A 16654-nucleotide genomic window follows, 5' to 3' on the forward strand; every position below is an offset into this window, starting at 1 on the left:
CCCCTCAGATTTCCCTCAGCTATTATTGACAAATGTTTGGCTAACAACTCATCACTGCCCCTTGAAAGCAAGATAGTCATCTACTGCTGGATACACAATTATGATGTCTAAGGCAAATAAAAGTACAGGAAATGTGACTCTTGGCCACAGTACCTTTTAATTAAGACTTTAGAGGGGTACAAAGGCAATTTGCCATGCATTTGACTATTTCAATTTTTTTTAATTGTAGAGAAAGGGGAACAAGGTATTCTGGATGCTGACAAATCAGACTCTCCAGCAAGGGCAGTTACCTTGATCCATCCCCAGCAGCACTGGGATCATGCTCCACTGAAGCATTCCCAGCAGGCTCCCTTTTGCCTGTCTGGGAAGTGAGGTCAGTATCTCTGCCTTGGTTGTTGTCTTCAGCCTATGTGTCTCTCTTCACAGGAGAAATACAGAAACCAAAAGCTGTCGTGACAATCTTGTTGCAAAACAAATGTGTATTCGGAAATCCGTGTGGCTTCAGTCATGGATGATTTTGTAAGAGGGGTAGGTTGTGTCTGATAATTTCATGGGCTTTAGTGCACTTATTAGCATCCACAATGCCCCTTAGCAAAAAGAAAGTTTTTTTCACAGGTAAAACCACAGAAGTTTCTGGATGGTTTCTGGTTACAATGTATATTAGCCATCTGGAAACATTTGTGCATATTCAATGTTGCTGTTTCATCAATTTTTATGTTATAAAGGGCATTTCTGACCACAAAGCCAAACTGTTTGGCAATCTTCTTCCCTAACTGAGAAGGATTTGCATCACTGAGATAAGAGGATGTCATCAGAGTGACATTTTCAGAAAAACTGAAATGTATTGCAATTTTCAGAAAAACAGAAATGTATTGCAATGCTACAGCCCTTCTGGTTGATGGCTGATGCTCTTCTTGTTCCTTTTTCCTGTGAGAACAAAAACAGCTAAACTTTTGCAAGTGATGTGGCAAGTGGGTGGTTGGTTACACGGCTTATAGGACAGACCTGCTAGTGCAGCTTGCCTGCTGCAGATTTCAGCAGCTAATCCACCTGCTCTGAAGTGCAGGCTGGGGCTGGAGCCAGCCAAGTTCTGCTAGTCCCTTAATAACTTGTTTCTGTCTCTGACATATGTTGAGAAAGGATAACATTTTCCCACAATTTGCTGTGAAAGAATGGAAATAGCAGTGTATTGCAATTCACTGCAACATTAAAAAAAAAAGTCACCAAAGCAAGAGTTTGAGCAAAGCCCACAGGAATCTTCTCAAGCCAGCCAGAGTGTTGGCTACAATGGCACTTCTTCAGACTGTTGAGCTAAGTAAGATTTGAAGAATCAAGGCTAAAATCCACAGCATCCTTGTGTAGAAATCTCATGGGGGTCTGGAGCTGCATTCACAGTTGCACTTGTTTCAGAGCAAACAATGCCTGACTGAGTTACAGATGATAAAGCTCTCTTTCCAGCAAATTCAATTCTAGATTATATGAAATGACAAGGTACATTTTATTTCAGCCACAAAATTGCTTCAGAAAAAGTTTTAGATCTTTCTGAAACCAATACCACCAGTATGAATTAGAACAAAGCTTAGAACAATGAGGTGTTGCCCCTGACTGGGACAGTATAATATAACTAAAATGAGAGTGACAATAAAAGCACAAAACCAAGTATCTGCCAGTTTTAAGAATCTCCTTAATTGGACTTGTAATTGTCTTTTATTTTCTTTTTCTTTATTTTCTTCCTTGTGCATAACAAGCTCTTATTTCATGGCTATAATATTTTGGATACTTCAATAAGAACAGAAATAAAATACAAAACTAAACTTGAAAATATCCAGATGTTTGTATCTACAAAATTATACTTGAAAATATTCAGATGTCTGTATCTAAGTTTCCTTTAACAAAATTTTTTTGAAAATGGTTCAAATAGGGATTTCTAAGATAAAAATCTCTGAAATGGAAAAGGCTGCTGGGTGCATTTAGAGCACTGGCAGATTAACATTGAAGTGTAGCTGGACACTTTGTTTCTACTCATTTTTGGGAAAGCAGTACATGGATTATACATTTTACACATGCCAAAAGATTCCTAAGTTATTTATGACTTGTGTAGAATCCTAAAATAGATGATGCCTCCATTCTGTTGTAGTACTGACTGTGTTTTGAAATATGCTTCCTCCTGGGAGCTCAGCTTTCCCTAAAGCAAAATCCACAGCTAGAACTGCACTTCCAAAAGGACAATGTCTGGTCAGCAAAGTCAGCTTGTTATTTGGCCACTAGAGAAACACAGTTACTAGTTGATGTAGATAGTCCCCAGTAGAGCTTTCCTCTAGCCTACTGAGGAGTTTACCCATAAAATCGTTTCACCCACAACCTTCCAAGACTCCTATCCTTGAAATCTAGGTAGGAATCAATGATGTCTATCTTCGTCTAATGCAGGCTGGATAAATGTGGGATGAACACCCCAAAGTACTTTAGGGTCTGTTTTTGGAAAACAATGCTACCAGCTTCACATTCCTTTCAGTAGCTAAATAATAAGTGCTTTGTCCTAACTTTGCAGCTTCAGAGTCCTCCTGAGCTCTAACAGTGGCCATACCCTCTTCTGCCCCCATAACTGTTTTAAACATGGAAATCCTAGGTATTTGGGCCAGGATGCTGTGCCCCACTTATACTCAAAACTGTGCAGAACACCCTCATGAGACATGAAGCCATGACTATCTCCGACAAGCAATGCACTTCTGAGAATTGAGTTTTCAGGCACCTTTATTCATTCTGACATATCAGTACCGTAAGAGAAATTTACAGTTAATCTTTTATATTTTGTTCTTTCGAGGCCAGTACTGGAATGAAACTGAAATAAAAACGATCAGTTTTTAAAAAGGCTTGGGTCACCTTCCTGACCTTTTATTTATGAATAAATCAGGCTTTCGCTTTTTAGTGGAACAGCACAGGGATTTATTAGCTAAAGGTTTGTCTCATTCTATGAAACTAATTATGTACGTCATATTGGGGTTTAAACTGGAATTAGAGATTGAAATTATATAAATAGAAATATAAATTTTCTGCAGGGTTGCAATGTAACTCAAACTTGCATTAAGTGTACAGTTGATATAAACAATCCGAGTCCTAATTAAAGGAACAAGTGGGTCATTGGGCACTGCAACTCTGCTGTCAGGAGAGGGTCCCCTTCCATTCTCGGTCAGAAGTTGAGGAGCACATCTGACCAGAAGTAGACCCCAAAAGTACTGCTGTGTAATAAGCTAGGAAGATTTAATTTGCTAGAGATGCCTCACAGAGGGATGCAAGTGTGTTCAAAACCTGTTCAGAGCAGGAGCTGACTCCTGAGTCTCCAGAATCAGGAATAAAGCTGTTTTGTACAGAAATGGCTGTGCAGGCACAGGAGGGGAGCAGACCTCACAGCACACACAGATACATGGCAGACAATACAACTGTAATGCTGAAGGAGTGTCCGTGCAATTCTGAAAAACCTGCAGAGAATGGAAATTCTCTGTGGCTGCTCTTGGGAGTGAGAGAAGAAACACAGCCTGGGTGTCCCACGCAAGGATCAGACCTTGTCTGGTCACAGGCTTTCATGTGCCAGCTCACTTGATAGATGCACAGTCAGCAACTAAATGGGCAAAAAGCTGTCAGCCAGTGAACTGTCTTTGTATGAAACGTCAGTGCTGTGTGTCTTACATGGAGGTGACTACTCAGGAGTTGTCACTTCCAAGTCAGTGCTGGCTTAAGATCTGGCTTGAGCAAACCCACAGTGCTCTGTAGAAATTGAAACATTTCTCTTCCAGAGATATTAAAAAGTGAGATTGATGAAGTAAAGGTTTGAAAACCAAACAAATCTGTCTCAGGTGCAATCACTGGGGAATTTAGTAAGATGAAGAGTAGAGAGACAAGGTACTTGAGGAAAAGTAAACTAGATTCTTTTAAATCCTCCTTACTTTCATTTCTAGGGTGCTTCAGCTGGCTGTCTGAAGGTATTTTTTCAGCTGTGGACAACTCATAAGAAGAGAATAAAATCTGAAAATCACATTCCTTCAGTAATACTAGACCATATAAAAACACACCAGCACATCCAAACTGTAATGTGAGTACTAAGATTTTTCCGGACACACCTAAAGCATCTGAAGATAATCTTTGATGTCCTAAAATAATACTGCTTAAATGTTGCTTGATACTTTTTTAGGCTGTGGCAGCTCTCATTTGATCCTCCCATCTAGGTCCCTTTCTCTATTCTTGAATAAATTTTCTCGTCTTTTTCCTTTGCATATTTTCTCTGTAATTACTGAACTTTACTTCACAAATAGTTAATATAGAGTCCAGACTCTAAAGAAACATTAAAGATGAGTGTTTTTTAAAGCTACTCAGATACTAAAGATGCAAATAAGCACTAACTACTTTTAAGAGTATGGATATCTGATTTGGGGCAAATTTTCTTCCTAGATGATTTGAAAAATTTGTTTCCATAGTTTGTCATTTAAATGCTTTTAAAGGACCTAACCCAAGTGCTCAGTTCTAGTTTAGTGTTATAAGCCAACATTTAAAATTAAGGAAGCAGCCTCCAGTCCGGTCATAGTCCAGCTCTGCAGAATTTGAGGACATATTCAAGCATATAAATAGTCTGAGTAGAATTAAAGAAACACCATCCTGCTTTAAACCAGACAGATATTAAAGGAAAAAAGTGTGACAGTCTGCAGAGAGACTGTATTTAAAATGTGTATGCAAGTGAGAGGCTAAATTAAGGCTGTTGGGATGCCACTCAGCCTGCATTTTGAGCATGTGCCTTTTTAATTCCAGGCCCCTGTATCGAAATCTGTTGGTGCTCCTGAAGGGACTTTGCCTGCTACTCTATGCCAGTGGAAACTAGGACTGAAGCAATGAAACATAGCTGAATATTTGAAAATAATATTTTTGAAACACATCTTTGTTTTAAAAATATGCGATTAAAGCACTTCCTATATGGCACTACATTGTTAATCTTGGTTTGACCATCACAGATGCTAAAAAGTGATATATCCCTTTGTCAGAGTGATTGTATTAAACCTACAGATTACCAACTCAACAAGTTTTCAACAGTCCTTCAACAGCAATGCCAAGGAGGCTATTTCAGAAATTGTACACTTTTGTCTCAAATCTGAAATCAAACACCATGCTGAAATCTGGAAAATCATGTATGTGCACCCTCATTTTCAGATGGCAGTGTGAGTAGTGTCTTGCCTATAATTCTTATTTCTCTGAAAATAGTACCCTATTTTACCAGTATTTAATCACTGAGCAGGTCTTCATATAGGTGATAGTATTTTTGGTGATACTTATCAAAGATGCTATCAGTTCCAACCTAGGAAGGGATATGCTTAGGGCATTTGTGGCAGAAAGCATTGCTTATCAATACCCGATGCTTAAATCTAGCTTTCAGTTCAGTATAGCTGGCTTAGTGCTGCAAGACTACCTGAAAAAAAATCATAAATTTTGCCTTCTGCTTGAGTCTGGTTTGGGGAGAAATCCTTTTTGGAGAGCTGGGTTTGATGTACTGCAGCACATTTTCAGGTGGATTCATGTTTTGATCAGTATCTGTGATGGCAGTACAGGATGGCATACCTTCATGCTGTAGAGAGCTGTGACAGTGAAATATACTTCAGTATATTTCCTAGCAGCCCAATTGCATATCCTAACAGCAGCACACAGACTGATACCCCTTAACCCCTATGGCTCCTTTTTTATGCGTCTGTCCACCCCTGTGCCAAAGTGTAGGTGCATCAAGTGTGGTCTGAAGTGAGAAGATCATGGTTCTGACAGGCTGCTGCCTTGCCTGTATCCTGCTCTCTGAAGCTTGATCTTCTGTCAGAAGGAGCAGGTTATATACTGGGGTGTACCCTAAGTACAAGGCATGCAATAATAAAATTCTGTGAGACCTGGCATTCATCCAGTTCCAGGCAGATGCAGCAAGAATAAAAGAGGTCAATCCCAACTAGAGGCTGCTAATGAAACCCCTGATGGAAAGAATTGTAGATATGATCCTATAAGAAACAGAAACTTCCTGGAAGTGAATGTGTAATTCCTCTCTTAAACCATTTTGGTTCTGAGTACTTAATTGTGAAGCTTTATGTCTTCTAACACGTCCACAAAGGTCAATCCACACCTAGCCTGAGTCTACACCCTTCTTGAATATCATTAAGGGCAGATCTCAGCATGGTTTAAATGCTTAAAATTGTATCTCCACACAGAGAGAAACGTGGAGTTCATTTGAGGTTCGCAACTCATTCTTTTCCCATTAGAGCTGGAAATGCTTTTAGAGAATGCAAGCGTGTGTTACTCAAAAAAAAACCCAAAATCAAAAAAAACATGCCTGCCAAATATAGGTGCTATATTTAAAGTCTGCAAATCAGGAAGGTGGATGGCCCAGAACTATCCCAGGTTTCCAAACTGGGGAACTGATTGGATCAGGCAGGCAGCTGGCAGGGAATTTTTAATCTCTGAGGAGCTGGAATGGCAGACAGGAAGAAGAGAACAGGATGAATGATTAAAATCAGACCAGTACCTACATTACTGCTTTCAGAAGATGTAATCTCACAAATATGTGCCTTGCCTGAGGAGTGAGCATCCTAGTAAGAGGCTGGCTCAGCCCACTTGGGAGGCAGAGCAGCAGTTAAACCTCCCGCTGGCTGGATCCTAGAGGCTGTTTTCCACACGTTGCAAAATTCCTTCCTAATCCTTGGAGGCCAATATGCTGGTGAACACTAGCAGAGCTTCCCCCAAAGAACACTGTTCAAAGTTATCACCTTTGTGAGGCTGCACCAGTGGAAGCTACTGGGTTCTCCCCCTGTGAGATAAGGTGAGAGGATGAAGAAACCCGAAGGGAGTTTTAAATTTATAAAGCTACATAATCCCCATTCCAAATAATCCCTTAGGAAGCTTACATTAATGTAAATTTCATATAAGCTCCAGGATGCTATCTGCCAGCCCAGTATTAGTCCTCCACAGATCTTTATTGCAGATGCAGGCATTTCACAAGGAATGCAGGTTTGGAGTTGCACGTGTGCATTATGTCTGGGTATAGATAATGGTGTAGATATTGTTAGGGAATGATAAAGTTGTTTTACTAAAGCTATTTAACCATAAATATTTAAGATGAATTTGCAAGCTGATTTCTAGCCACTCAAGCATTAAGTTTGCCAAATGCTCTCCTGTTAGTTGTAGTGGACAAGTTGCTCAAAACAGATTAGACTTTGACAAAGTTTTGAATGTATTGTATGATATAGAGCACCTAAATCTGTATGGGATGAGTGGAGGCCAGATGAGAACAGGACACAAAAAACTACAAGTTTGATTGCACGTTTACATTTTCTAGTTTGGGTTTCTGTTGCGAATTTATACATGCTGCAAGGATATGAAGAACAACATTGCCAACTTGGCAAGAAATTATCAAACCCTAAATCTCTTCTGGTTCCTAAGAGAATTTCTGTTGCTTTTTAAAAAAATTGTGTTGGTAATGGGACATGCAGGGGAAGTCCTCCTGATGGGACATTGGATCATTCTTTGTATTCATTCAACAAGCAGAGCCAAGAGTCTGTAGCTCTGTCTGCCTGTACTTGTATTTCTGTCTTGCTGTTGCATGTCTACAGTATTTGCCTGCTTCTCTGCACATACTCACTGTATAATGGACTGAGTCTGGTCACCCTCAGCTCTCACAGGGAATTAAGGGTTTGTCTCTACTAGAATTTGAATTGTAATATTTGTCTGTGCCATGTGTTGAGTGTACATGTAACACTCATAGCCACTTTTTCTCAGAGCAGTAAAAGTGATATCCATTGAGCCAGCTTTTCAAAAACAGTTTAGCAGTTGTTGGTAACAGCACATAGTAAGTGTCACTAATTCAGATCCCAAGTTCATATTACAAAGTGTCTCTTAATTAACTTCTGAAAAGCTATGTCAATTTTCAAGCTCATCTGACTCTTGCTGCAACTTCTAGGCTCTGCAGAAACACTTCATACAGAGAAATGCTGTTTCAGCCTTGCCTTGTCTCTAGGCAAATGTCTATTTGCTTACTGAATGTCGATGAGCCCTGGGCAAGGCAGTGACAGACAGTTTACACAGATCGTGTGGCATTAGCTCTGGGGGAAAAAACAAAAACAAACTTGTGTCAATTTTGAAGTGGAGCTGAATCATGGGTGGCCATTTCTTGCCATGCAAAATTCAGAGAACTTGTGGTGTTACCTCTTATAAAAATTTCAGTGAGCTAATTTATATATGGGTATGGACTTAAAGAGGAATCTGGATATTGATTTTGAATAAAAAGTTCTGTTTAACCTGACTTACAAGTTCTCCTTGAGTTCCTGCAGGGAAATTTCAATAGACCAGGAGCTAGCCTTTTAACTCCTCCTTTTTTATGCTCTACCTGCCTTTCTCCATGATCTCAGGCTATGTGGGTAGGCTACAAAGAAGAACAGGGTACAAATAGCTGAAGTCTCACAAACAGCTATTGAAATAGCAAAGAGCAAAAACGAACAACAAAAGATGTAGGTTCAAATAAAAAGCCCTGATAGAACTTAGCTACTGAGCTGGCTCTCAGTCTGACTTTTTAATGCAACATTGTAACAATTAGCTATGTAAACAAACAGCCCCAAACTCCATCTTTGTGCAGGTTTTGGCTGTGGGTTTATTTTTTCACGAGCTTAAAAAAAAATTAATAAATTTCATGCTGGTTCATCAGGAGTGCCAAAGAAATGTTCAAACAAGGGAAAGAATTAAAATTACTAAGAATAAGGGATGGAAGAAAAAATAAAATGCAAATAAGTAAATTTAGGGAAGATAACATACTTTTAATCATTGCATAATCTTTGATGTAAGAATATAATGGAGACATGCCAAGTGAGATAGAAAGTAAAAAAGCTGGTTTGTCTCCAGACAGAGTTAAGTATTTGTTTTCGGAGGAGAGAACTGGACATGAAATCATAGGAAGGAGGACAAGGGAGTTTGAAATGTAGTTTAAATATTAGTTGTGGCCAGTAAAAGAGGAGGGAAGAAAAACACAGAGAGCTAAGGGTAGAGATATGCTATTTAGAAATGGAAATGTAAAAGTGAAGTGTGGCAAGGATGCTATACAGGCAGGTGGGGTAAGAGAAGAAAGAGAAATAGGAGCAGTTTAAACAAAGACACTAAATGTCAAATTGAGAATTTCAAAAGAACAGGTCAAGAGGGACCACTGACAGAAAAAGAAAATGGAGACACCTGAAAGGAGATAGGTATTATATGTTTTGTTACCAGTTCTCTCAGACGTCCTGGGGAACTGCTGGAAAAAGCATTGCTCACCCTCCTCTACAAAATGAAAAGAGAAAAAGAAATAAGGACATACTAATTGTTCTCAGCTAAATGAAGCAAGGATTTGGGAAAGCCACTAAATACAGCAATGGAGAAATTAGGGCCTGAGATCACGAGGATGTGTACCAAGAGAGTGATACTGGCTGATACATGAGATGATTCAAAAATATGACCTGCAAAAGATAATATTAGAAATAGGGAGAGTTAGGAGGAAAGCAGCTTGCCAGAAGGTTGGGCCAACACTCCTGACATTAACACCAGAATTGTCAGGATATCAATGAGTATAAAATTATAAGGGCAATGGATGGAAAAAGGTGAAAGGAGAAAGAAATACAAGTTTGAATAGCAAAGTATCATATCACATCATTTAGACAGGTTAGAAGTAGAAGGCAACAGCGCTGCTAGAAGAAAAGTAGTGCTTTCATTAGGTTGTCTCCTGTTAGAGTGGCAGCCCACAGTACATCTCTCAAGAGAAGTGGACGACTTCACATGAAAAATCCAACAACTAGTTATCCCATGTCAAAGTAATTCTTGAATAGAGAGTGTTTTGTAAGAACTTCTCCAGAGCAAGAACTTCTCTTTGCTACTGAGCAGGGGCCAGGAAAGCTGAGATATCTTAATGCCTTCCTCAGCAATCCTGGGTGCTGCAGTCTTCAAACAATAAATCATGAATTATTTCATTTGGTGTTTGGGGTGAGGTTGCACCATCCCATCGGACCACAGCTTTCTCAGACAGATGAGTCACTACCTCAGTGATGACAGCCAAGCACTGGCACAGCACACAAAGCAACACAAGTGCAGGAGGGGAGGATGCAAACCAGCTCTGGAGCTCACCTCCCCAGTGACACAGCCGCTGATCCATGGGCAGGCTGGCAACTTTCATGGATTGTAGCTACCTGTGTGGTGAGGAGATCAACCTGCTCCCCTTGGTGCTATTCATCATAAGCCTGGAATGTTGTGACAAAGGCAGGATGATGTGAGAGCTTAGGAAGAACATGACTTTCAGCTGAAATATTGTAGAACACAGAAAGCCATTTTGAAATTGTCAAAAATACGGCACCTTCTCACTCAACAGATTTGGCAATTCAGTGTACTATTTGTTCACTTTACTGATCACAGTAATTTGCAATTTACACTTTTCCATTCTGCTCAAAGAATAGAGGTGACACAGCTATGAATAAGTTAGCAAGACATTACTGGCTTCCCCACTCTGCCTTAACCCAGATGTCACACCATTTTAACTAGACTAATGCAGTTAAACAGCTACAGTGGAAAAAAGAAAATACAGCTCAAATGGAGTAGCTGTGCTAGCAAGAAGGGAATTGAGTTACACCTGAATTCCTGTTTCTAAAAACCAATCGTGGTTATAACACAGTGCAGTTATATCAGGAAAAGGGAATCACATTACACCATGCTGCTTTACCAGCATAAAGGCTGTGTGTAAAAACAGGCTGTCAGACCTGTTGTTCTATAAAGTTGTTATGTTTTCATCTGCAAATATTTTTTTTCTGTTGTTAGTGAATGTATTGAGAGAAGTACACTGTCACTCATCCCACTGCAAAAATTTCAGTTAGATTTGTTTGCTTATTAATTGACTGGGCTTGGTTCTGATTTTCATGGAAGGATCCCCCAAAACAGGCATATTAAAACATCTAGATACAAATACTCACTTCCTTGTGTAAATAAAAAAACTATTCTCTGGCAACAGCATCATTCAGTTCCCAATCAGAACTTTTAAAATCTTCCTTTTCCCTCCCAAAAATAGAAGGCATCAGCTTTTATTGATATTAAATGAATAAAATAATATGAAACACTGTCATTACATTCCATCATTGCCCAATCACCATGCATTTTAATTAAGTCTTAAGTAGGCTGATATTAGTCTACCATTTCAATAAACACAACCACAAAAAAAACCCCAAAAAAACCACAAAAAAATCCTTGAAGGTGTTTTACTAATACTTTAATGTTATAATTTAATTTAGTTTACAAAAATGTGTTTGAGGGTATTATTCTCAAGATTTGCATAATCATGTGAAAACATTGACTCATTTGCTCCCTCGATTGCTTAGCTATCAAAATGTCACAAATCTGGGCTATACAGGCACACATGGATCACTTTCCTATAAATCCCTAACTGCCTCCTCTTTTCCATTTCTGCCTAAGGGAGCAAAAACTTGTTATTTTCTTTTACCATTAGGGGTGAGCAATCTTCCTTTCAGTGACAGTTTTAAAAGAAGACCTGAAAGGTATCCAGAACTGCACACACCAAAAAATCACAGCATTTCTTAGACTTTTCAAATACATATGCATTTTTGAAGAGCATACTGAATTTTACATATTACTTGTCTCAAGAACGAATCTGAGGATGCTTTTGATTATATCAAACATACTTTGCAAGTATTTTTTTCTTACTTTGGCCTTGTCTAGAAGTTGGTTATATTTTTAAAACTTCATATTTTCAGTTCCCACTTCCAGAAGTCACTTTTGGGTTACTGAAAGCAACCTCACTGTCTTGACGCTGAAGAACAAAATTGCTACCTAACCATAGCATGAAGTTGAAAAGCTACAGAAAAAACACATAGTTGTCCATATTAATATTAAAGTATTAAAGCAAATGACAGCCTTAGTTACCTGCCTTTTGTAGAAAAGGTTCTTCATTTAAAATATGGTGCAATCTAAAGCCATATTCTTCCTCTCCCTCCAAAAGATACCATCCCAGATGTAAAAAGCCAGAGTGCTGATGGTTTACCCAGAAAATGGAAAGAAAGCTGCAGCTAACTCAGTACACAGGCTAAACTGACAAACATTGACACAGTGCACCACTTCCTTTTTCACTCTTAGCATTTTGGATCTGGTAGTCTGCATCCCCCCGTGACAAACACCTGAAACAGCAACAACTTCAGAATGGATTTCACATTCTCTCACTATAAATGTGACCCAAAATCTAAGAGGAGAAATATTTGGGCTCCTAAATAATTTTAAAGCTATAATGTTAGAATATAAAGTGTCTGACTTACAGAACCAGTTTCAGTGAGTGCATTTTAGTTTGGTTTCTCAGAATGTAGTAGGAGGCTAAGAAAAAAGTCCTACATTCTCTAAAGATACAGGATTTTGATGGGCTGTATGTTTTTGAAAGCAAGTTCCACAACTCACCTTCCAAGTCCAGGCCAAATTAGTAAATCCTTCCTGTTGTTTTCATGAGGGAGTATGACAACACTCAGTAATTCACTTCCTTCCTTTCCAGCTAATGACATTATTTCCCATCTCCTGGTTTTCTAAACCTCTTCTTGCAAAAATTACAGTTCTTGTAGAGTGAATCCTTGTTTAACCAGGATTTGCTGCTTACATATGCAAGTATTTCTCATTCAGATCCAACACTTTCACACTCTGAATTCTCTCAGAATCCGGGCTAGTGAGGGCCACATAGAGTCAAATCATAACAAATTACACACTTACTATATAGATAAGAGAAACTTTTCCCTCAACTTCTTTCTAGCAGGAGAAGCTGTTGCAAAGAAATAAATTTTAAATCAAAAGACTACTATAAGAAATCTATCTACAGATCTCTGTGGGATTTATATGAACTTCAAATAAGATTAGTCAAAATAGAAAGTACTTTTCATAAGCTTGTTCTAAAATGTTTAAGCAAGCAAAATATGAGATTCTTAATTTAAAAGACTTTACATCTGTATTTTAAAATAATAAATACCTAAAAGAGATAATTCAGAGGATTACCTTTTTCACAGAATTTATAAATCTCCACGTAGGACTTTATTTATTGGGATTTCAACAGAAATTTCTTATTTAATTAGAATATCCTTTGGATGGAATTCATATCAGATATTTCACATAGAAAAACCAGAAGATTGTGGTGGTTTTTTTGGTGGGGGTTCTAGTAAAACATTCATATAGTCATAAGCATTTTCTCACTAAATCACCCTAATATTTTCACTGTCTTCCAACAATTGGATACATTTTCTGAAATTATTTCATAAATGGATAAGCTGTCCTACAGAAAAAGAGAGCAAACAAAGCTTTAGCCAAACTATTTATTTAAAACTGAAGAGTCACATAAGCATGAGATTTTTTTTCTCATGGTTTAATTATAGGCAGCATAATAGATTCTTTATTGGACAAGCTTCCTAAAAGGGCATCCATAAAATATTTTCTTCTTCCTCTAAATTCGAAAAACTATTATCTCTACCATTTGAAAAAATTTAAATTGATACCTATAGAAAAAATTTAAACCAGGTTTTGCAAAAAGCCACAAGGTCATATACACTGTAGGTTTTGACTCTGATATGATTACATTGTTTGAAATGTTCAAAGACATGTAAATGTACAGTGATTTACACAACCTCACACTGCAATCATGCGAACACCACCCTTGCTAATGGGATTTGAATGATAAAACACATTAGTGCATTGAATCCTACAGCAAAGCTTCCAAGTATTGAAAATAAAACAAGAGCTCAGTGAGGTTTTAGTGCAGACACTGGTATTTTTTTTCTGAATTTACTGTAGAAATACATGGAGTTGCATAGGAAGACCTATGCAACCATCAAATCCATGCACCAAAAGGGCTGAAAGGGAGAGAATCATCTTCCTTTTTGACCTCTTCAAAGACCAAGTAAAGGTTGGTTTGTCATTTAACTTTTAGATAAATGATTATGCCATTCAAGTGTATCCACACATGAGCGGTTTTAAGAAGCAAAACAACACATCCAAAGCTGTGGTAACTTTCTGCTGTCCATTATCTGCTGCAAGAATAAATGATGGCCAGAATTTTTGATGAAGGGTGAAAAATATTTATTCTTAAAATGCCTTCTCAGAGTTTAAACATGTATTTTCTGTGTTATTGAATTTTGTGTTTATCTATCAAAAGCACCAAGGTGATAAATATTTAGTACTCCACTGTCAAAACCCCAAAAACACTGGTGAAATTATTGATGTGTAAAAGTGCTAGCCTCTTCTTGAATGAAGAATTCCAAGTGGTCAACAGTTTATTCTGAGTGCACTTAACTGCTCAAAGATTTTCTTATGCCTCCACTGTACTTACTGCAGTTAGCATTTTAAGGGTTCAGCTTATTGCCTCTCTCCATCTCAAATATGTGTTACCTGCTCCTGATTTTGTGGAAAATTTCAGTTCACAGCCCTTTTTCATAATTTTGTTATGTACATCTAGGCACCTGAGCAAAACACACCAGAGAACATTTCAGCAATGCTTGTTATTAAACCACCTATCTTTGTTTACTTATATAATTTCCTTTTTTCCAAGTACATGCTTTCCCACTTTGCTAATATATTTATTCACATGCTACATGTTGAATAAAATTCTCCAAGTCAGCTAGGGAATCATAGAGAGAATCATCTGTGTCTTGACTTCTGAGGAACTTTCGAAGGGTATCTAAAGCACTCAAAGCCTCATTTTTTGATGGTAAAGGCTGTTCAGCTCCCTGAAGTTGATCACCTTCATCGTTATCTTCATCACCGACAAATGTCTCAGCTTTCTCTGATGCACTTTCTTTGGCACACACCCTTTCACTGTTTGTGGGCACTTCGTAAGTTACCAAGCTATCATCTAGAGCTGCATATTCTTCCAAAGACAAACCTTCTGGAAACTCTACTCCAGCTGCCCGTGCATATGCAATCAAATCAAAATCACTTTCAACCTCATTGTTGTTGTTCGTCACAGTTTCTAATTTGAAAGTTGCTCCATTGTTACTTTTTACGATAGTCGGTGGTGGTACTTCCCTCCAGCACAGGTACAGCATGTCAATTGCATCAAGAAGAGTCAGCGTAAACTCTTTATTACTTTCTACACAGTCAACAAATCTCTTGATAAGACAGTGCCTGTATTTAACCTTCAGACTTCTGATAATCCTTTGTTTCATAGCTATAAATGAAGAAGAGTCTGGAGGAAAGAACGCTAATTTGACAGACTTCAGGTTCTTCACTTCTGTGTGAGCTGGGAGAGAATCAACAAGAATAACCACTCGGCGCTGCTGGGCTTGAAATCTGTTGTCCAGTTTATGCATCCACTCTTCAAAGATTCCTGAAGTCATGCATGCCCTATCATTTGCTTCATAATCCACTGGCAGCGATTTCACATCTTTGAAAGAGCGTGAAGTTTTGTTTTCTCCTATAACGAGCAGCGGGAGTTTCTCAGAGCCATCCATATTTACACCCACAGCTACAGTGATCCTCTCTTGGCTTTGTTCACCTACAGAACAAGTTTCCCCTTTAAACGCAAACGTGTTATGTGGTAACCTCTGATACAACAACCCAGTCTCCTGTATATAAAACACATTTTTTGCCTGATAATCATTTAAATAACATGGAAGCACGTTTTGGTACCAAAGAGTTGGAGCATCCACTGCAGCAGTAGAAGCTGCTTCCACAGGCTGAGCTCTGAGAACTAAACCATACCTGGCCTTGAAACGATCGAGCCAGCCATTGCTGCATTTGAAATCACTGTGCCCGAGCTTCTGGGCAAAATCATTCGCCTTGAGGCGCAGCATAGGACCATTCACCGGCACGTTCAGGCACTGCGCGATCCTGCACCACTTCATCAGTGCCTCCTCCAGGTCGGCATGAAAAGCAGTCCTCAGTCTTTTCCTTTTGGGATCAAACCGTAAAGTTTCAAAGGCTTCCAAAACTTTTTCCTTGTTCTTCATAATCGAAGAAAGCGAATTCCTCTTGATGCCGTACTTGGCCGCGACGTCCGCCTTCTTCTTGCCGCTCTCCACAGCGCTTATGATGTCAATTTTTTCCTCGATGGATATGCTTTTTTTCCTCCTCACCGTGGGCTCGGGCAGAGCCTGTGCCATGGCACCGAGCAGCGTTTTCCAGGCGCGCTGCTCCGCACGCCCAGCCGGGCAGGCACTGCGGCTGCCGCTCCGCCGCTCCCGGCGCTTTCCCAGCCGAGCTCCCGGGCACGGCGCTCCCGGGCGGTGCAGGCGGTGGTTGCCATGGCTGCGACCATAGACACGACAGCCTAGAGAGGCCGCCGCCGTCATCCCCTTTCCGGCCCGGCGCTTCCGGCTCCTGCTGCCACCGGAGAAGGAAGAAAATAAAGCTGGAGAGCGGCCGCCGGCGCCGCCCCGCCCGGCCTCCTCCTTGCCCCCTTCCCTCCCTCCGTGCTGCGCTCCCTTCCCCCGCAGCACGACGCGCCCAGGGCCGCAGCGGCGCCGCCGGCAGGTGAGGGACGAGCCGAGCCGGGCCGGGCCGGGCCGGGGCAGGCGCTGGGCCCGGGTTCGGGGAGGGCTGGGCCGGGCCTCCCGCTCCGGCCTGTCCGACGTGTCACCCGCGGGAGCGGCCGCCCTGCCCGGCT

General features: G+C 39.9%; 2 protein-coding genes and 1 long non-coding RNA gene across 6 annotated transcripts in view; 2 read left to right on the forward strand and 1 right to left on the reverse strand.

The window, feature by feature from the left end:
- The first annotated feature begins 235 nt into the window (after positions 1 to 235).
- Positions 236 to 5104, forward strand: LOC146438160 (uncharacterized). The gene is made up of 3 exons (XR_014852029.1): positions 236 to 373; positions 3954 to 4087; positions 4798 to 5104. It is a non-coding gene; the product is annotated as an uncharacterized LOC146438160 (long non-coding RNA).
- Positions 5105 to 13356: 8252 nt separating this feature from the next.
- TIGD4 (tigger transposable element derived 4) lies at positions 13357 to 16340 on the reverse strand. The gene has a single exon (XM_085058513.1). The coding sequence runs from the start codon at positions 16338 to 16340 to the stop codon at positions 14628 to 14630; it is 1713 nt and encodes a 570-aa protein (XP_084914639.1). The 3' UTR covers positions 13357 to 14627.
- A 41-nt stretch (positions 16341 to 16381) lies between these two features.
- Positions 16382 to 16654, forward strand: part of ARFIP1 (ARF interacting protein 1) — a 40126-nt gene continuing 39853 nt past the window's right edge. For 3 of the 4 annotated variants that reach the window (XM_085058515.1, XM_085058516.1, XM_085058519.1), the window contains exon 1: positions 16382 to 16521. The gene's annotated coding sequence lies outside the window, so the exon portion shown is untranslated. The remainder of the gene's footprint in view (positions 16522 to 16654) is intronic. The other variant, XM_085058520.1, reaches the window with a different exon arrangement.

The sequence above is a fragment of the Lichenostomus cassidix genome, chromosome 4, assembly GCF_008360975.1.
Source record: "Lichenostomus cassidix isolate B80296 chromosome 4, HeHo_3.0, whole genome shotgun sequence".
Classification (NCBI taxonomy): Eukaryota; Metazoa; Chordata; class Aves; order Passeriformes; family Meliphagidae; genus Lichenostomus; species Lichenostomus cassidix.

Bases quoted from the DNA above. Each gene is read 5' to 3' on its own strand.
- TIGD4 (XM_085058513.1), bottom strand. From the start codon at position 16,340: ATGACGGCGGCGGCCTCTCTAGGCTGTCGTGTCTATGGTCGCAGCCAT.